At 43.1% G+C, this 27528-nt stretch overlaps 1 protein-coding gene across 3 annotated transcripts in view; it reads right to left on the minus strand.

Moving 5' to 3' along the window:
* LOC134573283 (dual specificity testis-specific protein kinase 1-like) overlaps positions 1-26585 on the minus strand; it is a 47132-nt gene extending 20547 nt beyond the window's left edge. The window contains exons 1-2 of one of the 3 annotated variants that reach the window (XM_063432941.1): positions 26417-26497; positions 23520-23620 (exon numbers count right to left, since the gene is read on the minus strand). In XM_063432941.1, the coding sequence (XP_063289011.1) occupies positions 23520-23521 (2 nt within the window). In that variant the 5' untranslated portion in view covers positions 23522-23620; positions 26417-26497. Of the gene's footprint in view, positions 1-17178; positions 17228-23519; positions 23621-26416 lie in introns of those variants that run through there. The other 2 variants (XM_063432942.1, XM_063432940.1) reach the window with 2 other exon arrangements.
* Positions 26586-27528: the final 943 nt, after the last annotated feature.

The raw sequence follows: 27528 nt of genomic DNA on the forward strand, positions 1-27528 counted from the left end.
AGTCACCCATGATGATAACTTCCCCCTTCATTGTCATTTTAGCTATTTCTTCAACTAGTAGATTATCTAGGAGAGGTCAGCGTCATTAAATCTGGGTTGAGCTTCAGTCAAGCCAGCCGCTGCTGACCTAAAACTCCTAACAATCCAAGTGAGCATGAACCAGGCAGAGAATTATGGATAATTTATGGATAATTTTTATGGATAATTATGGATAATTTTTAGAGGAGCCAGGAACATTAAGAATAAGTTAACAAATAATCATTTAAAAATGAGCAAGCAGGAAGTATTAGGAATGAAAAAGAGAGGTTTCTTCTATTGCAATGAATGCATTGCGTGCAGGACCAGTAAAAATACTTCCACGACAGGTATCCATGAGATCATTAGGATGAATAATAAGAATGAAATATTTAAAATTCGAGATTTCATTACATGCAAAAGCACAAACATAATCTACGTACTGGAATGCCCGTGTGGACTCCAATACGTGGGCAGAACAAAAAGACAATTATGTACGAGAATAAGAGAACACATGCTAAACATTAAAAAGAAATACATGCAACATACGGTATCGGCTCATTTCGCGCAATGTCTTAAAGCGGATATGAGCCTATTGAACTTTAAAGCCATATGTAAAGTAAAGAAACATTGGAGAGGTGGAGACCATATTAAGCAACTGGGCGTACAAGAAATGAAATGGATATATAATTTAAACACTTTACAACCGCATGGTCTAAATGCTGAATTCGAATTGTACCATTTACTGTATGTGGAAGACATTACACAAAAACGGGGCTCCTTTAAACAAATACCAATTAAAGATGTTAGTAACGTAATTCTATCTATTATTAACCTTCAGGATAAATATGTGCTCTAAAGGTGCAGCATAATTTTTTCAGTTAACAATATGAGAAATGATTTTTATTTATATTTGCCAATTTTCTCCTGATGCCCATATGTAAATAATTGTTATTAATATGGAGAACAGCTTTATTTTATTTTATTTTAAAAAAAAAAATTCATTATTGCTTTTAAAATTTGTCAATTTTCTTTTGACTTTTATATGTAAATAACTGTTAGCAATATGGAAGACAGTTTTAAGATTCTGTAAATGTTGAATACTTATTTTGTATGACTTCCCAGCTGTATTTTATACTATATTAAAGGATAGTGACAATATGAATAAATGGCAGTTCAATTTTGAACAGAATTAGAGCGGGAGTAACCATGGTTACATACAAATGTAACTTGTTCTATTGAATAAGAATGAGAAATCGATACTATGTACAACCGCTAAAACAAAGTAGTAAAAATGAGTATTCTCCCACCTTCACTTTTACTACATAGCCGCCCAGATGGCACAAATAGCCCTATGGCACACCCCCCCAGAGACCAGACGGTGGGTAGATCTGGAATCAGCACTAATGAGATCCGACCTCCCACAATTCTACATCTGGACACCAAAGGAGCACAGAGCGCTCCTGAGAACGGCGTGCCCGGCCATCACCAACTCTATCCAATTATGGGACACCTATGCCATCAAATACGAACTCACCACTGCGACTTCCCCTCTCACCCCAATTTACCGTAACAGGGCATTCACACCAGGCATGAGACCCCGGGACTTTAGAGGCCTGGAACACGCAGGACTCCAGAGGGTGCACCAACTATATACCGGCGACACGATAGTAGCATTCCCAGATCTACAATCCAGAACAACCTTGAAGCCAGCCGACTTCTTTAGATATTTACAACTCAGACACTACGCGGCCCAAGCGACGGTGAAAACCGCCGCTAAAACCATTCCAACCTTCTTTGAGCGCATCTGCCTAGCGGAACAATATCAAAGAGGCTTAATCACCCAGCTGTACTCCCACCTCTGTTCCACCACACGGGAATGGGGGACCCTGCAATACACTGATAAATGGGAAATTGACTTGGGGGAAACCCTAGAGGGTATAGACTGGCAAGATATTTGGGAAGCTAATGCCAAAACCTCCATCTGTGTAACGATGCAAGAACAGGCATATTAGACGATGCTCAGATGGTATATTACCCCGGTCCAACTCTATCACATGAAGAAAACACCCACAGATCTCTGTTGGCACAACTGCGGAGAGAAGGGGACTTATGCACACATGTGGTGGTATTGCCCCACGATAAAAATTTACTGGGAAAACATCCAGAAGCTTGTATCGCAGATTTTAAATAGACCAATAGGCCTAAACCCCTGGACCTTCCTCCTAGCCAGACCCCTTGAAGATTTGCCCAGACAAGAACAACAATTGCTCAACAAGATAGCTCTAGCTGCTAGAAAGGCACTGGCCCAAGCTTGGTTGCAGCCCCCCCCCCCCCCCCCCCATTGTCCACGGTGCTCAACAAAATCAAAGAGTGTCATCTCATGGACAAATTAACGGCCCAAATGAGAGGCACTATGAAAGCATTCACAAAGGTATGGGAACCATGGGATAATTACACTGACGACTAATTAGTCACGAGTGACGTCCAAGACCACCCTTTCCTTCTCCCCCTCCCCCCCCCCCCCCTCCTTTCTACCAACAGTTTTCCACCACCCCTTCCCTCAATTCTAGGCCGAACTTACCGGTAACTCGGCCTATACGTTCAACACACCCACACCATTGCAACAAAACGTTAATTTTGTAATATTGTTATTTGGTCAAAAGTTGCAAGCTAAAGTTATCACTGTTCCTAAGTGTTGTTCATACTATATTATTGAAAAACAATGACAGACGAATGTTTAATACGTATGATCTAAATGGCTGAATATGTAAACCACTTGTAAGATTTTGAGGCTTCTGCGCAAGCCATAAAACTGCATAACCCACATATGTCTGTCATTGACAAAATAAAGAATTATAAAAAAAAAAAAATGAGTATTCTATGTACAATATGTTTCAATAACAATGTTTAATTACTATATGAATTGTAAAGAGAAACCGCTATATAAGCGGCAAGTTGCAAGTGAGTCCATATCCATTGAAAAAGCCGTTGGTACGGAGAAACGCGTTTGGAGGGGCTGACTGGAAATCACGGAAAGCCAGCATCTAGGATGCATCTGCCTTTACTGCATTCAGCCATATAACAACTATACTGCTAATCCGGGACGCCGGGAGCACTAAAGGTCGGCACCTACTCTGCATTCTGTACACCAGTTTACAGACACTCGTTTATGAGGTCTGGATTTGCATCATTATGTTTTATTAAGAAAGTTTTATAGTGATTTTTTAGTTGAGAACTAAATACAATAAAGCAAATTTTATTTTTTCCCCCAAAAAAATTTTGGACTGCACTTTATGAATATATATCGACACGGAGATTGATTAACTAATTGGTTCCCCCTTTTTTTTTTGTGTGTTTCCATATTTGTGCATATTCTGTTGAATAGGTTGTTAGGTCTCCTATTATATACCCTATTACTTGATCTCTGCTATCTGTCCAGCGCTCCACTTTTCAAGTATTTTTAAGAGAATTATGCAAGTTGTAGTCTAATAAATGTTTTGAAGGACACAGGTGAACACACCTGCTTTAGATTATACCATGGATAAAATTAAGATTTTATTAGGATTTGGTGTAAAAACCGGATTAAGTATCAAACCGCCAGTCCCCACGTTTGAAGATTAGGCTTTTTGAAAGCTCACGAACTAGTCTGCCACTAGTAAGCAGCTTTGCCAAGATGTGTGTTAATATTTTAGTGGCTATTGAAATATTTATACATGTTCTGGAGACTATGTGTCATACTAGGCTACATTATTTAGGTCTGAGCTGCGTTGCTAAAAAGAACACGGATTCTCCCTTCGTGAGACTGCCATTGTCACCGGGGTGGTCCCTTACAGCAAACACTGGCCCAAGAAAGTTAATTGTCCCGGTTGTTAAGGTCACATTCTCCAGTGACACATCATTACTCCGAGGTTAAATGTCGCTTGTAAATCATATTCACCTCCTTCTTGCCTCTTACACAAGTTTAACATAGGATCCTTTGTCACTATCCAGACTTGGCTGGTGTAAGAATATGCAGAGATGTCCCCCGATACACCCTAATCCCTATTCCTCTTTAATGAAAGCTAAGTGAGAACATCGACAGTGACTTATTACAGGGTTGCCCAACAGGTATCTTTAAAGGAAAGCTGTCATACCCCAGAACCACTCATGCTCTTTTAAAGTGCATGCCATTTCAGTACTTGGTGGTAGCAGATTTTCTACCAAATATATAGATTGGGAGAATAATCCATTTACAAATATCTCTTTTTCTATATTTCTTAGTCAAATATTCTCCTTGGGCGCTTTGCTGATGATCTGACTGACAAGGAAGAGCAGTAAAGAGCCCCCACAGGCGGTCCTTCTGCTCTCCCAAGCATAGCAACCATGGCGCATGTGCTGCAGTTGCTATGGAAACTCCCTTGCCGACGCTGCTAGAATAAAAGGGAATCATGACATGCCACACATGTCATGTGTCCTTAAGGGGTTAAACAGGGGAACCTTGCGGGGCTGCAGGATTTCAGTCCTTCATGGAGTAGTGTGTTACCAATTTTTTTTCGGAGACTATGGTCCCAGCTGCCTTGAGAAAATTAACAAGATCTTCCTGTGTAGTTCTGGGCTGATGATCACCGATCTCATGATAATTGAAACTCCACTTGGTGAGATCTTGCACGGAGCACCAGACCGAGAGAGACTGACCGTTATTTTGTGTTTCTTCCATTTGCGAATAATCGCACCAACTGTCGACACCTTCTCACTAAACTGATTGGCGATGGCCTTGTAGCCCATTGCAGCCTTGTGTAGGTCTACAATTTTGTCCCTGACATCCTTGGACAGCTCTTGGTCTTGGCCATGGTGGAGAGTTTGGAATCTGATTGATTGCTTCTGTGGACAGGTGTCTTTTATACCGGTAACGAGCTGAGATTAGGAGCACTCCCTTTAAGAGAGTGTTCCTAATCTCAGCTCGTTACCTGTATAAAAAAAAAAAAGACACCTGGGAACCAGAAATCTTGCTGTTTGATAGGGGATCAAATACTTATTTCACTAATTGACATGCAAATCAATTGATAACTTTTTTGACATGCGTTTTTCTGGATTTTTTCTTTTTTTTGTTATTCTGTCTCTCACTGTTAAAATACACATACCATTAAAATTATAGACTGATCAGTCAGTGGACAAATGTTTAAAATCAGCAGGGGATCAAATACTTTTTCCCCTCACTGTATAGCTATTAGAAAACTCATCCCCTATGCTAATCTCTCACCTTCATCTTTCAAGTAAATCCATACTGCCTAACTAGCAGGGTGTCGGTGGGCGAGGTAAAAGGGTGGGCCACTGATGTGAATCATGTAACCAAAACCAGCCAAAGAGGCGAACATGCCCCACAACGGGGGCGTGTCTGCCCAAAGAATTGGAAGGCCAGCCTTGAGTGAATGAATGTCAGGTTGCCTGCCAATCATGCAGGATTGAAAACCAAGAGCATACTATGCAGACAGCAACCTGAGCTTGGCATAAATACATCTAAGGATGCGCTCACTCCATGCTTTCTAAGGACTGTCCCCTAGCACTCACTGGTCCACTCCTCTCCTAACATTCTTACTAGCAGGCAGAAGCTCCTGTTATACAGTCTGGGACAGAGAAAAGGTGTAGTGAGTCAGTGGCGTACAAATAACCCATGGGGCCTCGGTGCGTAACTGATACATGGGTGCCCCCCCTTCCTCCTTCCCTCCCCCCCCTCTAACTTTCCCCCGCCGACAGACACACACACATACATACATACAGACAGATACATACATACACACACATACATAAAAACAGACAGGCACACATACATACAGATAGACAGACACACACACACACACATACATACATACATACAAAGACACATACATACAGATACGCACACACACATGTACAAACAGAGAGGCACACATACATACCGACAGATACATACAAACAAACACACACACATAATATTTAAGTCACCCTCCTGTTTCCTACCTTTTAGGTGCAGGAGGGTGACTTTCCCTGGGGTCTGACTCCCTGTTCTTCCTCCCGCGGTGTGTGTGTGTGTGTCACACTTGTGTGTTAGTCACTTCCTCCCAGCAGTGATTATCTCATCACAGGGGGCCCGGTCAGCACTGGGCACGCTGACTGGGCCCCCTGAAATCCATCTCCATTGGGTGGCCCTGACAGCATGGGCCACCCGATGGACCCCTTGGACAGCGGCCCCGGCGGTTTGCCGAGTGGGCCGGGGCTGCAAAAGATGATGGCGGGCACCCAGTCGCAGGTGTCTGCAGGGCATCCGGGCCCCCTGGAGTGATGGGCCCGGTTGCAGCTGCAACCCCTGTGACCACGGTATGTACGCCATTGTAGTGAGTGTAGAAGAAAAGGAACATGCTACAGTGTTAGAAAGACGGAAGGGGCAAGAGTATTTGCCTATAGCGCAAAGTCAGCTTAACCTCAACTAATATCATTGTCAGCCAGTCCACACAAGTTTTGTTCCCCTACATCCCTCTTAAATGTCCAGGCTTAAGCAAGAGCATGTGAAGAGTAGTAAAACATTTTTTTAAATCAATGATCCTATTTCATGGGCATAGGCCTGGAGCTGCAGATCCATCAGCCCCTATGTTAATCCGTCCCTGGGTACAAGACAATAATAAAATAAATTGTAAAAGGTGATTCTGTGTAAGCATTCTGGTGTCAAGTACCTTGTAATTGTTTTTTCTGAATCTCGTGCTGAGAGAACTCTGATGCATCAGAATCATGATTTTGGCCCATGGAAGATCTGAGAAAGTTCTCAGAGGTCCTCCTCCCATGGGGCTGTGAACGCTATGCAGGGGCGCTGAGTGATGAAGTTAGATCTATACATTACCTTGGTAAATTACTGTCAAAAAGCATAGCTCAGAAACCATGTTAATTCTTCTATACTACGTGATGGTAAAAAAGTCAGGCTAACACAGGATAACAGTACATTGGAAGATTGAGGAAGTCTTCGGGTAGAGTTTCTGCACAAGGAAAGTTTGATTTCAATATATATCTGTTTCACTGTGCAAGAGGTGCGATTGTCATATTGTATACTATTACATTCTAACACAGGATAACACCAGATTGGTCAGCCACCACAATTCCCAAATCCTGCGCTGCCTTCGGGTAGGAAATGTGTTAAAATTCAGTGTTGGCCTCGCTGGCAAAAACAAAGAGACCATTAAATTCTTCCTTTGTATCTTGTAAAATTCCAAACATCTCGATTGCAGAATTCCACTTGTTTCAATTCTTTATGCTGCCTCTCTCTCCCGTATCTACGTGGGTGTCTATTTTGCAATAAAAGAGTCCTTATTATAAATGGCCTTATTTGTTTTCCTGCCTGTGACTGGGGACAATGGCGTGAACTGGCATCTGCTAGACATACTGCATATTTTCAGCCTCTGGGATGGCTTTCAAAGGTTGCTAAACTGTCTGTAAATCTCGTGTTATTTCTCTTATTTAACATGCATGCAGACAGCAAACGAGTGCATGTTCTCTGAACACCTGCTTATTCCCTCTATCTCTTGTAGGGGGTGTAACGCTCACGTTAGTCACTTTTCATGTATTGGAACATCAAAGCAAATCTACAGTGAGGGTGGAGGAGAGTTCTGAGTAATGTACCATTATCTGCAACATCGTCAATGCGACAGAGCTGAAATCTGCCATCGAGAATTCTCAAAAATGTATTGTCTGTTTAAACCAAACATACACACACGCACAAAACAATTTAAAAACAATGTCAAATGGAAAAAAAAGATGTTATCATTGGTTAACTGTTTTGTGCCTATTCAATAACAGTCCACATTACGGAATAGTGAGACACAACGATGGATTACTGGCCAAAAAGTTTTAAAAAGAGGGAATTTTAGTAAAACTGGAACACTTAACACGTTTCAATAACCACATCTTTGTGGAGCGAACAGGTGTGGGCAAAAGTACCTAAAATTCACAATTCAGGGACCTGACTGATGGCTAGCCGAACTCTGCCTTAGCACCTTCATATGACCTGGTCAGGTCAAAAATGTCCCTCTAACTCTTTTGGGATCTCTGCACCCAATAGGACATAAACTGCAGCTTTATATGTTACATTCATTCTTTACTAGTTTACCCTGTTATTACAACAGTTAGAATAAAGAAAACTATTTTATTACAGGGTAAATGGAATGACAAAAACTCAAAGGTCAGGTATTTGTCTCTGGGGACACTTCTGTGAAGTTAGAATTATCCAGTCATGGTATCTCTTTCTGTGTATTAACACACAGTGGTGTAATCATTAAAATGGTAGTCAAATAAAGAAAACACTTCAAGCACCATAACTACTGAAGTGGTTATAATGTCATGAGAGTTTTGGCGCTCTCCCAGAGTAAGAAGTCAAACCATTTTAAAATGGTTTGGCAACTTACCTGGGACCCAGCGGGCTCCCATCACCACATCCACTCCCCGCTGAAAGCTCCAGTAAGGGCTTAATTTTATTTATTTATTATTGCCATTTATATAGCGCCAACAGAGTCCGTAGCGCTTTACAATATTATGAGAGGGGATTTAACTATAAATAGGACAATTACAAATAAACTTACAGGAACAATAGGTTAAGGTATTGCTCCAATCAGGGCCGGTTCTAGACTATTTTGCTCCATAAGCATAACTAGTTACTTGCAACTCCACTCTCCCCACCCCCCCTAAAAATGATCCCTTCCCCAGTACCTCTGTGTCATTGTTCCCTTTCACAGACCATGTTAGTGTCTCTGTCCCCTTCCCCAGACCGGGCCCTCTGTGTGTGTCATCGACCCCTTCCCCAGCCCCCCTCTGTGTGCCACCGTCCCCTTCCCCAGCTCCTCTGTGTGTCATTGTCCCCTTCCCAAGCCCCTCTGTGTGTCATCGTCTCCTTCCCCAGCCCCTCTGTGTGTCATCGTCTCCTTCCTCAGCCCCTCTGTGTGTCATCGTCTCCTTCCCCAGCCCCTCTGTGTGTCATCGTCTCCTTCCCCAGCCCCTCTGTGTGTCATCGTCTCCTTCCCCAGCCCCTCTGTGTGTCATCGTCTCCTTCCCCAGCCCCTCTGTGTGTCATCGTCTCCTTCCCCAGCCCCTCTGTGTGTCATCGTCTCCTTCCCCAGCCCCTCTGTGTGTCATCGTCTCCTTCCCCAGCCCCTCTGTGTGTCATCGTCTCCTTCCCCAGCCCCTCTGTGTGTCATCGTCTCCTTCCCCAGCCCCTCTGTGTGTCATCGTCTCCTTCCCCAGCCCCTCTGTGTGTCATCGTCTCCTTCCCCAGCCCCTCTGTGTGTCATCGTCTCCTTCCCCAGCCCCTCTGTGTGTCATCGTCTCCTTGCCCAGCCCCTCTGTGTGTCATCGTCTCCTTGCCCAGCCCCTCTGTGTGTCATCGTCTCCTTGCCCAGCCCCTCTGTGTGTCATCGTCTCCTTGCCCAGCCCCTCTGTGTGTCATCGTCCCCTTCCCAAGCCCCTCTATGTGTCATTGTCCACTTCCCCAGTCCCTCTGTGTCATTGTTCCCTTTCACAGACCATGTTAGTGTCTCTGTCCCCTTCCCCAGACCCTCTGTGTGTCCCATTGCCAAGCCCCTCTGTGTGTGTCATCGACCCCTTCCCCAGCCCCCCTCTGTGTGCCATCGTCCCCTTCCCCAGCTCCTCTGTGTGCCATCGTTCCCTTCCCCAGCTCCTCTGTGTGCCATCGTCCCCTTCCCCAGCTCCTCTGTGTGTCATTGTCCCCTTCCCCAGCCCCTCTGTGTGTCATCGTCTATCATCTCCTTCCCCAGCCCCTCTGTGTGTCATTGTCTCCTTCCCCAGCCCCTCTGTGTGTCATTGTCTCCTTCCCCAGCCCCTCTGTGTCATTGTCTCCTTCCCCATCCCCTCTGTGTGTCATTGTCCCCTTCCCAAGCCCTCTATGTGTCATTGTCCCCTTCCCCAGCCCCTCTGTGTGTCATTGTCCACTTCCCCAGCCCCTCTGTGTGTCATTGTCCACTTCCCCAGCCCCTCTGTGTGTCATTGTCCACTTCCCCAGGCCCTCTGTGTGTCATTGTCCACTTCCCCAGGCCCTCTGTGTGTCATTGTCCACTTCCCCAGGCCCTCTGTGTGTTATGGTCCCATTCCCTGTGTTTCATTGTCCCTTCCCCAGGCCCTTTTAGATGTCTCTCTTTCCCCCCATGCGCGCCCTCTCACCTTCCCTGTGTCACATGACTGAGTAGATGGCATGTAGATGATCTTTTGTGTCCTCTACCCGGACTGATGCACCCTGGGAAGCTGCCTAGTTTACCTAGCAGCAGCGCCGTTCCTTGCTCCACACAGTGCAGTGCAGTACTCATTTACTGAAGGTGCTCAGAGGACGCTCTGCAGTGGTTATGGTTTGTGCACTATTCTATTAAGGAATCACAAAGCGATGGCCAAAATACTCAAACTGTGAAAAATAATTCGCTATAGAATTGCTTTACTACTACTTTGGTCTAAAATACTTTCCTTGTAAATTTCCACAATTCAGAAAACAGGCTGAGCAGCGTGCAGCGCGACGTTTAGCCATCAATGCTTTAAGTGATGCGTTTTCCAAGCAAATATAATCACAAATAAAGGCCAGGAAGCCAGGCACTGTCTGACAAACAGTTATTAGTTGTGTCTGCCTAGAATTAAGGAAGGATTAGCCACTAATACACTTGATCTGATGGAATTGCGGCCGTCTGCTTATCAGCAAAGCTTGCAGCTAAATGTGTCCATTTCCTTTCCAAGTAATCTAACAAACTAGAAAACGCAGCAGAAAAGACTGGGGGAAAATCTCCCCCTGCCTTCATCAGACAGACACTCTAAAAATCAGCCAGTGTTACAGAAAATCTCTGTAAACTGCATAAAATTGTGGTTATTTTATGCAAAAAAATCTATAAACATTGAAAGGTTTGGAATGGAGTATGGTGGTCGGACTCTAAGAGGGGGCCCGCTCAGAAAGGGCTTGTTCAGAGGTGTAACTAGAAACCACCAGGCCCCTGGGGCCTCCCCCATGTGTGTCATCCCCCACCCCAGCCCTTCCATGTGTCTCATTGCTCCCCTCTCCCCAGCCCTTCCATGTGTCTGATTGCTCCCCCCTCCCCAGCCCTTCCATGTCTCTCATTGCCCCCTCCTCCCCATTGCCCCCCCTCCCAAGCCCTTCCATGTGTCTCATTGCCCCCCTCCCCAGCCCTTCCATGTGTCTCATTGCCCCCTCCTCCCCATTGCCCCCCCTCCCAAGCCCTTCCATGTGTCTCATTGCCCCCCTCCCAAGCCCTTCCATGTGTCTCATTTCCCCCCCTCCCCAGCTCTTCCATGTGTCTCATTTCCCCCCTCCCCAGCCCTTCCATGTGTCTCATTGCCCCCCCTCCCCAGCCCTTCCATGTGTCTCATTGCCCCCCTCCCCAGCCCTTCCATGTGTCTCATTGCCCCCTCCTCCCCATTGCCCCCCCTCCCCAGCCCTTCCATGTGTCTCATTGCCCCCCTCCCCAGCCCTTCCATGTGTCTCATTGCCCCCCTCCCCAGCCCTTCCATGTGTCTCATTGCTCCCCCTCCCCAGCCCTTCCATGTGTCTCATTGCTCCCCCTCCCCAGCCCTTCCATGTGTCTCATTGCTCCCCCTCCCCAGCCCTTCCATGTGTCTCATTGCTCCCCCCTCCCCAGCCCTTCCATGTGTCTCATTGCTCCCCCCTCCCCAGCCCTTCCATGTGTCTCATTGCTCCCCCCTCCCCAGCCCTTCCATGTGTCTCATTGCTCCCCCCTCCCCAGCCCTTCCATGTGTCTCATTGCTCCCCCCTCCCCAGCCCTTCCATGTGTCTCATTGCTCCCCCCTCCCCAGCCCTTCCATGTGTCTCATTGCTCCCCCCTCCCCAGCCCTTCCATGTGTCTCATTGCTCCCCCCTCCCCAGCCCTTCCATGTGTCTCATCGCTCCCCTCTCCCCAGCCCTTCCATGTGTCTCATCGCTCCCCTCTCCCCAGCCCTTCCATGTGTCTCATTGCTCCCCCCTCCCCAGCCCTTCCATGTGTCTCATTGCTCCATCCTACCCAGCCTTTCCATGTGTCTCATCGCTCCCCCCTCCCCAGCCCTTCCATGTGTCTCATTGCTCCCCCCTCCCCAGCCTTTCCATGTGTCTCATTCAACTCTCCCCAGCCCTTCCATGTGTCTCATTAAACCCTCCCCAGCCCTTCCATGTGTCTCTTTCCTCCCCCCCAGCCCCTCCATGTGTCTCATTCTGCTTCCACCCCAGCATGTGTCTCACCCCTCCGCGCCACATGTGTATGATCCCCATCGCATCCCCCTCCTCTACTGGGGTGTCTGCTTGACCACCCTACATGGAGTGAATGGCAGGCGGGGGAGCACTGACCAAACACTGTGTGCCCAGGGCCCATTCATTGACCTGGAAGTTATGCACCATCAGCAAAAGGTTGATAGAGCAGCCGTGCCCCCTCAAGTGATGGGCCCAGCCTTCCAGTGGGAGCAGTAACAGTAATATAGAAAGGGTAGTAGATACATGGAATAGCCTTCCAGTGGGAGCAGTAACAGTGATATAGAAAGGGTAGTAGATACATGGAATAGCCTTCCAGTGGGAGCAGTAACAGTGATATAGAAAGGGCAGTAGATACCTGGAATAGCCTTCCAGGTGAGCAGTAACAGTGATATAGAAAGGGTAGTAGATACCTGGAATAGCTTTCCAGTGAGAGCAGTAACAGCGATATAGAAAGGGTAGTAGATACCTGGAATAGCCTTCCAGTGGGAGCGGTAACAGTGATATAGAAAGGGTAGTAGATACCTGGAGTAGCCTTCCAGTGGGAGCAGTAAAAGTTAATGCAAGGTATGAATTGACAAATGCTTGTTCGATGTATACACATCGAACCTGGAGAACAAATTGTATTGAGATTTCATGATAGTCAGATGGGCGAGTTGGATCTTATTTACCAGTAAATGCTCAATGTTATACATTGTACCGGCATAACAAGTGGATTTCATTCTTTAGTTTTTTTTTTAAATATTATAAAAACAGTTTGTCAGGTATTTATCGCACCAATAAAAATCTTTACAAAAGCAAGATGATAAAGTAATATGCGGAAATCAAACCAGCTAAAACATTGATTAAATAATGAATGATTACTGCGTCCCTGGTCATGGCACCCGTCACAACACCTCCTTCACACTCCGAGATTATAATCTTAGCGTGTGACGAGAACGAGGACATATTACCCAAGGACATATTATGATAGCAAAACATAGATCATGTGGTCAGATCTGAAACTTACTGTACCTTAAAGGGACACTCCAGACACCAAAACAACTACCGCTAAATTAAGTTGTTATGGTGCCAGGAGGCCCCCTAAGGCACTTTTATATCAAGGGGTTAAACTGTTCTTGACTTGTTTAACCCCAAAGGTGCCTACACTGGCGATGTCCACTCCTCTATGGCGATATCCAGCTTCTGAATTTTCAGATTCCGGAAGCACAGAGTGCTGATTGGCTGAGAGGAACCAACTGACACTTTCAGCCAATCAGTGACTCCCCATTCACAATACTGGCTTAGGAAAAAAAAAAGTGCCAATTCCAAGTCAGTTTTGTGAAAAGCGAATCACTGATTGGCTGACTGCTCTCAGTCAATCAGTGGTGCTCCCGCCCGGTGGCACTCCACGCTTCCTGAACCTGAAATCTGAAGCCGGATGCTACCTGGGAGGGAGTGGACATCGCTGCAGGTAATAATGCCTCCCGGCACCATAACAACTAAATTTAGATGAAGTTGTTTTGGTGCCTGGAGTATCCCTTTAAAGTGGTACTCTCACGTGTGTGGTCTTTATAATTTTTTTTCAATAACTCCCTATAGTGACAAGTCCATTTAAAGGGTGAGGATAGGTGGAGAAGGAAGGGAGACATACTTACCTGTGTATCTTTCCCTTCTTAACGTTGACTGTCTTTAGGTATAACTTTACCTTCCACTCCTACCAGGTGAAATAATGGAAACCTGCAGAGCTGAAGAGGAGCCATCCTGCACATGCATGCCCAAGTGCACTAACAGAGAGAGACGATGGACGGTTCCACAAGACTGGGGGATCCTCCATGAATCTTCTCAAACATGTGCATGGAGATACTTTCAGCATGGGAGAGGACATCAGTCCTGAAGCTCCGGGCCTCAAATAAGAGCACGCTGTACAGCCAGGTATACGATGTGATCTCACTACGCTACTTACCTAACAGAATGGTGTGCAGCAAAGCTCCCCATCACCTGACAGCTACACAGGGTACACCACTACCTTCTCCCAAGTAGCTTGGTGGATACACTATGTAGATTATACGAATGTTCTTCGTTTTTATCATAGGTGGCTGCTTGATGTAAAATAAAAATTACATAAAAAATAAATTAAAAAAAACACCAATGTCCCCAAAACCCCCTCCAACTGAAACGGAAAACCCCATAAAAAGGGTTTCAGCCCTGGGGGGAACTGGAGTGGCAGGAGGGTTTTAGAGGTTCTAATGTGTCCCCTAGAAACACAGTCTGTTCTAAAGCTGAACAAAGTTTTAAAGTAAGAACCAAGTGGTTTCAGTAGAATCTTTGCTATTGGGCCGACAGAATGCACAGCTCACTGTTTAGGAAATAAGCCCTGTATTGCTGAAGGCAAGCGCTGTACTTTGACTCTGGAAAAATAAGAAGTGCTGATAAGAAATGGGATGACGCAAAGCGTGCCTGATAACAGTCTCTTTCTGCGGTTGGGTAGCAGAACACCTCTTCCTGCCCATGACCTCAGCTTGTTAATTCAGGGCACCTCTGCTCACATCACGTCAGGAGGAAAGGCCCAGGAAAGCTCGGCTGAGAAAACAAGAAATGCTAGCCACAGCCCGCAGCAGCCAACAACAGACTTGTACCTACCCGTCCTGGGCCCCGTGCCATGCTGTCATGTTCTCATCTATTTACTGCCTGCCAACTTTTTCAAACAAATTAGTGTAACGACATTAATTGCACGCTAGTTTCAGATTAAAATACTAAATAAAAGATCAGCTAATCTTTTAAAGACAGGCTTCAGTGAGGTACTCCCTAACAAGACCAATAAGTGCCCCTGTAAACACCATTGCATATACAGGGCGGGGAATACCCCAAATGTTCCTTACGCCCAGCGCAACATTTAAACCACCGACATTCTGAGCTGCTGCACTTCAATACACACCTCCCAAGTGTCCTTATGTAGAAGGGACAGTCCCTATTTTGGGTCCAAATTCCTCTGGTGCCTCTTTTCTTGGAGCTCCATATTGTTGGTGTGTCTGAGTGTATAACAGAGCTCCACAGCAATAATACTCCCAGCAATGTGTCTGAGTGTATAACAGAGCCCCACGGCAATAATACTCCCAGTAATGTGTGTGTAACAGAGCTCCACAGCAATAATACTCCCAGTAATGTGTCTGAGTGTATAACAGAGCTCCACAGCAATAATACTCCCAGTAATGTGTCTGAGTGTATAACAGAGCCCCACAGCAATAATCCTCCCAGTAATGTGTCTGAGTGTATAACAGAGCTCCACAGCAATAATACTCCCAGCAATGTGTCTGAGTGTATAACAGAGCTTCACAGCAATAATACTCCCAGCAATGTGTCTGAGTGTATAACAGAGCCCCACGGCAATAATACTCCCAGTAATGTGTGTGTAACAGAGCTCCACAGCAATAATACTCCCAGTAATGTGTCTGAGTGTATAACAGAGCTCCACAGCAATACTCCCAGTAATGTGTCTGAGTGTATAACAGAGCTCCACAGTAATAATACTCCCAGTAATGTGTCTGAGTGTATAACAGAGCTCCACAGTAATAATACTCCCAGTAATGTGTCTGAGTGTATAACAGAGCTCCACAGCAATAATACTCCCAGTAATGTGTCTGAGTGTATAACAGAGCTCCACAGCAATAATACTCCCAGTAATGTGACTGAGTGTATAACAGAGCTCCACAGCAATAATACTCCCAGTAATGTGTCTGAGTGTATAACTGAGGACCCCACAGCAATAATACTCCCAGTAATGTGTCTGAGTGTATAAATGAGGACCAGCATTACTTTGAATCACTGAAGTGGTCACAATGCGCGGAGTAAACCTTTAAAGTGTCCCTCTATGTCAACTTGAACTGTTGGGAAGCGTTGTAATGATGCTTTGTCGAATTGCAGGGCCTCTCAAAGAATCCAATGTGCCATGTTTAATGGGAAACCCAAACAATCTATCTGTTGTGTGAACAAGTCCCCTACTGTCAGAGCGCCTCTTACAAACCTCGCAGCACAAAAGGACTTCTGATGTTTACAGTGACTAATGATCTGCGATTACTTCCTGATGGGAAACTTACGCATAATCAGATTTTATCGTAGCGTTTCCGGCTTAATTAGACCATGTATAAAAAAAAATGACAAATTTCCATAGTATCACATTGCTCAGTTAATTTAAAATATATATTTATATAATAAAGTAGATGTAAATGTTAATTTCTTTTGTTTTGACTATTTTAGCGTATAATTCCCTTATCAATGGCAATTAGCTGATTAATGAGATAAAACCCTTAGATCATCTTAATGTTAGTAACATAATTGCTGTACAAAGGGATTTTGCAGATCGTTTTTATTATTTTTTTTTTACTTGCTATAAGTCTAATCTGCCAAGTATTTAAAGGCCAGGCTGCCGCCGCCCTGCTGACTTAGTGACCGGCCGAAATCCTCCAAGGTTAGGTTATGCAGACTGCCATCAGATTGTCCTCAGTAATGAAGTACCAATTGAGCGGTGTAATCTCATCACAGGAAACAGGGAATTAAAGTAAGTGGACAAGTCAGGTACCCATTAATGCAAAAAAAAAAATACTAAACAAAAAGTTGAATCTGTATCCACAACAGGGACATGTCACAGCAAGCTCTTTGCCATGTCTCGTTTAATTACAATAAATTGCACAAAATTTTAAGATTAATAATATTGCGGATTTTATAAATGGCCTCTGGCGTCCCTCCACTTATTAAGGATTATCCAAATTCCCTCACTAGAACCTCCTTCGCAGGCATGTTAACCTTTTTCTCATGCGATGCTTCGTTTCCTTTTAAAGTGAACGTGTCATGTATATTTGAAGTTAGATTAAATTTATACATTACATATCACAGAATTACAAGATGTATTAAATGTAAAATATTGAGATATACCTTACCTCGGTTCCTGCGCTACCATGACCTGAGCTTCACGGGTCATTCTCTTCTTGTAACACCCCACTCAGATCCACCCTCTGAACGGAATGATATCAGTCACTGCGTTGCTTTATTCCCTAGTGTCAATATAGTCTAATGTCCAACACGCAGAACTTCCGTTAACTAAAATAATTCTATCCAGAAATCCTAAAGCGTATTACTGGACCTTAGGATGGCCAGATTTAACGTTAAGAAATAGAATAGTATAGAATAAGCCACTGTAAGGGAATTAGAAGGTACATGAATGGTTGGACAAGCCAAAGATCAAGGAATACAGAAGTCAGAAAAGTCAAAGTACAAGCCAAGGTCAAAATACACAAAAATCAATACAAATAAAGCGCTCTTGGATAACCAAACAGGAAACAGGCCGATGGAGTCATAAAAGGCTCTGACGCACAGCGGCCTGTGTCTTTCAGGCTATCAGAGATGGCCGTGCCGGAGCTAAGGATAGCTGAACCGGAGGCGCTGTTATGGACTTTGTGGACACGCGCCTTGACACCTAGCCAGTGGCGGTAGTGTCAACTAGGGAGTTTCTATAGCAACCGCAGCACATGCGCTGTGTGGAGAGCAGAGAGGCCACCTGTGGGAGATCTTTTCTGTTCTCTCTTGTCAGTCAATTCTTCAGCTTCAGCTATAGATTTGCAAGCAAAAACGCTAACACAATGTATGGATAGAATTTTATGCGCTTTTAAAATTGTGTAAGTTAAAATAGGCATGACCCCTTAAGGACCAAACTTCTGGAATAAAAGGGAATCATGACATGTCACACATGTCATGTGTCCTTAAGGGGTTAAAAGAATTGGATCATGATGTCTTTTGCCCATTCTTCTCATTTCAGACAAGGCACAGCCAGGCACACTGTGTAAAATGTGAGCTTTCATTTTTCCTCTGTATTGACTGACAGGTGCAAAGGGTGGAGCTTATAACAATGATTGACAGGAAGCCAAGATGGAGGCGCACAGTTCCAGGACAGAGGTAAATACACAGGTGTGGATTTCTACATGAGTTTTATTTTCACACCTCACACATTTGTTCCATGTAGGGGGTGAGTAAACCGTTTAGTTGTTACCACAACCTTTGACCAACCTACATACTTGGTAGGTGTGCTGGCATGAGATGTTATCTGCATAGAGGAAGCACACGTGGGAGCCGGTTTAGAACGTTCTGCTTGCCATAGCTGGAGGATGACAGCACTATGTATCCCTGCGTCAGTGTTTGTAGTGTTTGTCTTAGCAAGCTTGGAATGTCCCGCAGCAAAACCCTTCCAGCGAGAGTACTGGCACAGCTCCAGCATCCTGCAAATCAACACATTTCCTGGAGGTATTGAACAGATACGTGATGGTCGCAGTATGTGATGAATACTGCCTTGTCATGTACAGAATTCATATTCTGCATGAAGGAAATTAACCAAGGAAACTATTGTAGCCCGGCTCAAGGACCCAGCGGAGAGCACTGACACCGCGCACCCTGCATGGTGCGCCCTTAGCATTCTGGCCTGCCTAGCTTGTTGGCAGCCTGGCGTGCATTCATGACAAGCTGACATGCCCCTTTTCCAAGCAGGATTGCCCCCTTTGGGCACCACCAGTGGCATGACGTGCGTAACTGGCCTGACGCTTTTACCACACCCCCCTGCATCTATTTTCATGGGACATCAATGTTGGGAGTTAACGGATATCCATCCTATAGGGAGCACATTTCCCGCCCTGCCCATCAGCATAATGAAGAGATACATTCCCAGAAAAAGCTGGTAATCTAGCAATCCCCCACCCCCCCCCCCCTCCTCATATCATAAATCCCAACATTTCAAATGCACGAAGATTGACTTTATGGGTGTGAGTGGGGTGTGGCCAGGGGCGGGGCTGTTCTGAGATAGTTTAGGTGATTGACTAATATTTTATCAAATTAAAATATAACTTAGAAGAACAATGTATCTTATTTACACAGACGGATTTCTAAACACATTTTTTTAAGACCCATTACTGAGAGTATTATTACTGTGGAGCTCTGTTATGCACTCAGTCACATTACTGGGAGTATTATTGCTGTGGGGATCTGTTATACCCTCAGACACATTACTGGGAGTATTATTGCTGTGGAGCTCTGTTATACACTCAGGCACATTACTGGGAGTATTATTGCTGTGGAGCTCTGTTATACACTCACACATTACTGGGAGTATTATTGCTGTGGAGCTCTGGTATACACTCACACATTACTGGGAGTATTATTGCTGTGAAGCTCTGGTATACACTCACACATTACTGGGAGTATTATTGCTGTGAAGCTCTGTAATAACACATTACTGGGAGTATTATTGCTGTGGAGCTCTGTTATACACTCAGACACATTACTGGGAGTAGTATTGCTGTGGAGCTCTGTTATGCACTCACACATTACTGGGAGTATTATTGCTGTGGAGTTCTGTTATACACTCACACATTACTGGGAGTATTATTGCTGTGGAGCTCTGGTATACACTCACACATTACTGGGAGTATTATTGCTGTGAAGCTCTGTAATAACACATTACTGGGAGTATTATTCCTGTGGAGCTCTGTTATACACACAAACACATTACTGGAAGTATTATTACTGTGGAGCTCTGTTATAACATTACTGGGAGTATTATTGCTGTGGAGCTCTATTTTACACTCACACATTACTAGGAGTATTATTGCGGTGGAGCTCTGTTATACACTCACACATTACTGGGAGTATTATTGCTGTGGAGCTCTGTAATAACACATTACTGGGAGTATTATTGCTGTGGAGCTCTGTTATACACAGACATTACTGGGAGTATTATTGCTGTGGAGCTCTGTTATACACTCACACATTACTGGGAGTATTATTGCTGTGGAGCTCTGTAATAACACATTACTGGGAGTATTGTTGCTGTGGAGCTCTGTTATACACTCAGACACATTACTGGGAGTATTATTGCTGTGGGGCTCTGTTATACACTCAGACACATTACTGGGAGTATTATTGCTGTGGGGCTCTGTTATACACTCAGACACATTACTGGGAGTATTATTGCTGTGGAGCTCTGTTATACACTCAGACACATTACTGGGAGTATTATTGCTGTGGGGCTCTGTTATACACTCAGACACATTACTGGGAGTATTATTGCTGTGGAGCTCTGTTATACACTCAGATATACCAACAATATAGAGCTCCAATAGGGTCTGTCCATCAGAAATATGATTTTTTTTATTTTTTTTTTAGTGACAGCAGTCTCCCCTCCCCCACCAGTCATTTAATTTCAATCAATTTGTACTTTATTGTTTATTGATTGAGCGAGTGGGAATAAACACAGTCACTATTAATAACAGCTGTAAAGTAATATGCACTGTGGCTCCCCTGGGCCCACGGAGAATGAGAAGACAATTGTGTGAGATAGGCAGGAGTAGTTGCAAAGTAATCGCAGGCCCCCCCAGAGATTTGGGGTACTCGGCTCCAATCACCAAAGGCCACAGATCCAAGAGAATGATATCAGACAGAAATAAGAGACCTATGCATGTCTGACAGATGTATCACTACACATTATTTTAGTTACCTGTTAGCACACTTATTGAATACTTGCCCAAAATGTTTATTTATATAGCAACATATTCAGCGGTGCTGTTCAAAAGTCAAACAATACGTACAATAATAATAATAATAATGATGATGGTGTCATACCAGATTGATATTAACCATTAAACCCATATATCTTTCCTCTTTGCACCCCTAAAAACCTACAGCTCGTTTGTTCTAAATTTCAATTTCCTTGTTAATTAGAGAAACACAATCCCCCCAGCAGGACTGGGAGCCAAGTCTCCCGGCCTAACAGGGCTGCCAGGTGCACCTAGTGCATATATATATGCTGATGGGCACAACATGAAAAGTGCTGCCCTGGAGGATGCATTCAAACGCTGTATGAGGGAGATTGAAGGAAAGTAATCAATTCGCAATCCTGCGGCATATGAATTCTACATACTGCATGACTGTCAGTCAACATGACAACATTAATGGGAACTGGCGAAGGAATCTCAAAGTTTGGGTCAAGATAGCCGAGCTAGAAAATTGGCTGAATTGGAGATTTTTTTCCAAATCTACTATTATGGCTTGACATTTGCAGTTTGGTTGTTTAGTGAATAAGGCCCACAAAACCACAAACTCGAACTACTAGAAGCAAAGCCGTCACCATTGGGGGTCTTTACAAAATACGCAGAGACCCCAGGAGGTGACGGAGCTGCTTCTAAACAAAATGGATACAGATAATGTGCTGGTCTGGCCTCAGAATGGGCTTTGTTTTTAATTGCTCCCCAGGCTAAAAGTAGACAGCCATCTATTTTCGTAGAAACATTTTTACATTAAAGTATAAAATAAATAAATAGAAAAGATAATAATTGATTTATTTTTTTAAGTGACCTGGCACAGCCTTGGCATATCATGCAAATTAATTTCATCTTCATGGTGGTCTTTTAACTTGCTTCAATTGCACTACTGACCCCAGTAAATGTTAAACCTTGTGTTAATCTTTTTTATTTGTGAAATTCCCTATTGTATTTTACATTTTATAATATTACATCATAATCCAGTTTAAAGGAACACTATAGTCCCCTAAATTACTTTAGCTAAATAAGGCAGTTTTAGTGTATAGATCATTCCCCTGCAATTTCACTGCTCAATTCACTGTCATTTAGGAGTTAAATCACTTTGTTTCTGTTTATAACAATGTTTGACAAGGAGCTAAGATGGCAACGTCCGGTGGCAAGAGGTGTGAATTTGTACATTTAATTAAAAATTTTTTTATATATATTTGTTAAATATAAGAAAAAGTAAACCTTATATCATGAATTCTGTGAAGTTCCAGTTCCCCTTTAAGACTGTCCAACTTATAAAATGCTGCAGAGGGCACTATAATTTATACTCGAGTCATAATAATATAGTACTGCATAATAATAATGCCCAATTATTTAATGGTAACAATTTATATTTAGCCAGATATAAATTAACATGTGCTCGATTTAGGATGCAATGTTGTATGGCGTAACACGGGTGAGGCTGTGTATCTGCAGTACACAGCCAAATAAATGGATTGGTTTTATTTCCTATACTGCTAGGAGTGAAAACGGGGCGACACATTGCAAAATAAACAAGCAATCTATATATAGTTGCTGAAAAAGGCATTACTACACAAACTACTAAACTATTGGAAGTTAACGAGGGAATTGCAAAGTTTAGGCCCACATAGTTTTACAAACTCGTCACATATAAAACATTTAAACAAAATAAAAAGTTATTTGGGGGGGCAGGAGCGTCCCTTTAAACCTCCTCTGATTATTTGGATTGCTCTTAGCTTTTTGAAAACTCAGTTAGTGTCGTTCACTAAAGTTTGAATTTCAAATTTAAGGTCAAAAGTCAAAGTAGAAAAATTATTCTATTCTTTTGGAAAAAAAGCCATCTATGCCTCCCGTCCCACTACTTTAGTCTCGACATTTCAATTCACTTTAGTAAATCACTGTATGTGGCGCAATGCTACTAGAATCGTTAAACTGCCAAATGAATGCAGGATAAAACAAATGAGAATAGACAAGCAGGAGGACTGACGCATAGGAAGCAGATTTGTCATTTTGTTTTTATGATGATTTATAAACAATGAGATAACTGGTATGACTTCAAATGAATGTTTACGTAACACTTTGGGAGCCGAGCATGACACAGAGAACCCAGGAAGATGAGTAAGTGGATCTCGTAACATTGTGCCATGTTAGAAGCAGTTACGGAAAGCATGTTACAAACACAGAGGTGCAAATACCAACACGTCTACAACACACGGCATCAAATATGATCTGTCACTCACAGAGTTATTCACTAGAGTGTGAATTGTTGGACATTCCAAGCGAACGTCAAATGTTTACGCCAGCATAGCCGAACCGGAACATTTGGACATTGAGCTTTTAGTTCTGTTTTTTTTGGGGGCCTAAATTTTTAAATTTACTTTTAGGATTATTTAATCAAAGTGGGAATTGTCGGGAAATCAAAGTGAATTTAAATTTTAAGGTCAAAGTAACTGAAAAGAAGTAAATATGGTGATATAAAATGTAAACAAAACACACTGCAAACACCCTTGTATAATAACCATATACGTATTTAAATAAAAAAATTAGAAAAAAAATATAAAAATGAATAAAAAGTAGTGCGTGAAAACAATTAGAAATAAACAAATTACCTCCTATACACGTGTAGAATATATACAGTTATAAGAAAGAAAAAAAAATAATTATGAAGAAAATGCCAATTTTTAACTCACATAGTGCCCTCTAGAGCCCAGCTCTAAGGTATATCGCTGTAAGTGTCTTGATGAGGTTACATCACACCTTCCAGATGGATAATATCACTGGGTTATCTCCTCTATGGATACAAGAAGGGAGAAAACCATAGCATAATTTAACAGTGTTTATTAAAATCACTCACATGGGACAGAGCCTATGTGCAGCAACTCTAGTGTATAGCGCAATGTGCCACTTATGGGCTGGCACCAACACTTTTTACTTACATGAAAGAAAAGCCACATTGGGCAAATAAAAAAACAGGAGTTAAAAGGTAAATGAAGTCCAAGTGTCTGCTGCTGTCTGTATCCCCAACATTACAAACACTCTATAAAGGTTTTAGCTGCATTTTCAAACGGACTGTAAACAAACACCCTCCTCACTCGGGGTATCTCTGCTGTTTCTAGTCCGATTATAAATGTTTCTGGTGGTGACATCACAGGCTCAGTTGTTGCGTGTAGATGTCACATGAGCGAATACGTCACTTAAACGCAGCATTACCGCCATTTGTAGGCGTCACTAAGGTCGTGTGTAGATAGTTCCAATTGGAGAATGGGACAACTTTTGCAGCTTGGCTACTTTGGCCTTGTCACTTGAACAAGAGGCGATGAGGATACAGCGCAATCAAGCTTACGGTCTAATCCAACAGGGTTATTAACTAAAGAGGGAATTGTCAAGAATTCAAAATGAATTTCAAGTTTAAGGTTAAATTAGCCAAACTGCAAGAATTCTTCAACTCAACTATGCTTTGTGACCGCCTGCCAATTCTCACCAAATACCCGTTAAACGTTCCGTATGGATCGCAGCAATATAATCACGGATTGTTCCAGTAAAAACAAGACAATGTGTCACTACAGCGAGAAATATCTCACCTCTCGAACGCACGCCATCCACGACAAGACATTTCAAATCACTTCTTTGTCCTAAATTTCAAACCAAGCCGCACAATTTATTCTAAAATATCCAAGATGTGATCTCAGCTGAGTGGGAGAATTTGTGGCAAATCAGCACTTTTTGCCTAAAATTTGCAATTCCGTTTATAACTCAATACATTCCAGGTTATTCACCAATGTGAGAATTAATAGTGAATTTCACAGTTAAGGTCAAAATAGAATCCTCACTTTGGTAAATACACAAATGGCAAAATCTAGGCCAGAATATCTGAGTTGCATAAATTCTCCAACCCAGCTATAGTAGAATCTTGGTTGCTTTATCGGTTGTATTTATTTCGCTCAGTTTACCGAATAACTGACAGACTCCGCTACAGTCACAGCTCGGAAATTTCACCCTGAATTTTTGCAATGTGTCTTTCAATTCACCACGATTCTCTATTAGGTGAAACAATTCTACGGTCATTCTGAGACGGTTAGAATGGGTGTTATTGAGGCTGAAGGTTCTGTAATCACTCACCCCAATAAACGTAGCACTGACGGGGTGAGGAATGCAGCAGAGGTAGGTATAGAGCAGGGATAGGCAACCTTCGGCTCTCCAGATATTGTGGACTACATCCCCCATAATGCTCTTACACACATAATGCTGGCAAAGCATCATGGGAGGTGTAGTCCAAAACATCTGCAGAGCCGAAGGTTGCCTATCCCTGGTATAGAAGTACCGTACTTAGTGGTGATTCATATCGCCATATTCCAAATATACCCCAACTTGGGCCCTCACACCTCAAACGTACAGAATCATGGGGCATCAATCATTTGCTTTGAATGCCAAGCTGTGCCAGGACAACCTTGCATTTGAGACAAGTTAGAAAATAGCATTGTATAATATAAATACATAGTCGTATTTTCTACAACTTTTCCCATGATCCCCTGGAACAGCGAAATTAAGCCACCGCACCTGTTTTGCTAACATTCGGAGACTCTGCCAGCCTCTAGCGTTGGATTTATAAACTGATCCCACTGAAGGCAAAGGGGAGTTAACCCTTGTAATACCCTCGATGAATTGCCATAGCAACGAGAAATAATAAAAAAAAAAAAAGTGTTACTACAATTTTTTTTTTTTTTAAATCCTGGGCTATCTTAAACAGAATGGAATTTGCCAAATAATTTGCAAAGGTTATGCTAAGATAAAACAAACAGAAAATCTCAGATTTTAAAGATCTTTTTTCAAACAGTTTTACGTTTTGTAATTTAGTTGTTAAACTATCAAAACCTGCGGATTAGAAAACAACCTTTTGAGAGAAAAGAAAAAAAAGAAAAAAAAGAAAAAAATGACTGGGTGGGTGGGGGAGGATGTGTGTCTGTATCCCCCACCAACTACAAACACTCTTTAAAAGTTTTAGCTACATTTTCAAATCAATTAAAATATAACTCCCCACACACAAACATATATACACACATACATACACACATACATACATACATACATACATACATACACACAAACAGAAATCTTCCCAGATTGGTAACAGACTAGTCCAGTCCATGTTGACATATATCAGCTGTCACTAAGTAGCCAAAGGCTCATTACGGAGTAAATCCGGTTTTTAGAGGGGATTCTGAAATTCCACATTGGGGGTCAATTCAACTCCTCTTTAACCCTTGAACTGCCAGATTGGTCCAATTAATAAAACACTTTTAGTCAAACAGCTCACCTGCACAGGTATTATAGGAAAACTGAGCTATGAAACAGTTAAACAATCCTCAATCAAAAAGACTATTTATCTGGGATAAAGAAATATAATAGGGTGCTGAAATGCCACCTGTGTCTGGGCACCTTAGAGAGATCTACCAATAATAATAATAATATCAGTAAGGAGATATGCACCAACGTAGGCTGCAGCGTAGTACACTGTGATACAATCCTTTCTAACACAGACTGTCTGTCTCTTCCAATCCAGTAAGTGAAGGGCAGTCAGACTCCTTACCTGGTGCCTGTGGAGATGCCAAGGCTTGCAGTGGGTCCAGTGACAGAGCAGGTTCTGGTTACAACACACTGTCTGCTAATCTTCTCATGTCTGGCTCTGTGAGATCTCTGCTGGAAGTGACTCTGAGAGAGTGGCTCCCCTGCAGGCAGTGCTGGGAGTGAGCATGGTGTGTGCACAGCCAGTCAGTGCCTCACAGGGTTACACTGAGCTCACACCCTGAGCAAAGCATCAAGGGAACTGAAGTTCTCTGGGCTGACAGGTGTCTGTGTGATACATTGATACATCCTGTGAGCTGCAGTTATTTAGTTACATGTTCAATTTGTTGTGAGATTTTGTTTTGTTGGTTTTTTTTTTGTTTGTTTGTTTTGCATTGACTTGTTTTACTGCTCTTATATCTGTTTTGTCACTGAGCCTCCTTGTATTTTCTTTGCGGTTTTGAGTCCAGTTAGATGGGGCGTGGACCTCCATGCAATTTAGAAGTATATGTTCTCCTGTACATTTTCTTTTTAATGTAAAATTTTGCTACATTTCAGTGCTAAAGCCGTGGACACGATCGTCTGTCACACGTCATCTATTTGGTGACAAATATAACTCTTATTCGTGCTTTAATACTCTTCCATTTAATATAGTTGTCCATTTATCACCAAGACTTCCCTATGCGCCTGTTCTGCAATCGATATTGTACCTTCGTTTGCTTAGCAACTTTTTTATTTTTCTGTCAATTCACTTGCATTTATTATTCATTTCAATTATCACACACAGGGGGAAAGCTGTTGACTTATACGTGACTAACTCTTTAAATTCTGTCAAAGACACTAGAGCAGGCATAGGCAACCTTCGGCACTCCAGATGTTGTGGTCTACATCCCCCATAATGCTGGCAAAGCATCATGGGAGGTGTAGCTCAAAACATCTGCCGTGCCGAAGGTTGCCTATGCCTGCACTAGGGAGATGTACACGCTGCCCTTGGCACTTATAGGGTTAACCAGTTGTAGACGTACTCGTCAAAATGAGAATTGTGTAGAATTTACATGAGAAAAAAAAGGAGATTTTAGACCAAATCTGCCAATTTCTAAAATGTGTTCAATTTACCTGTTTTTGTGACTGTTATTT

Source organism: Pelobates fuscus, chromosome 9, assembly GCF_036172605.1.
Source record: "Pelobates fuscus isolate aPelFus1 chromosome 9, aPelFus1.pri, whole genome shotgun sequence".
NCBI lineage: Eukaryota > Metazoa > Chordata > Amphibia > Anura > Pelobatidae > Pelobates > Pelobates fuscus.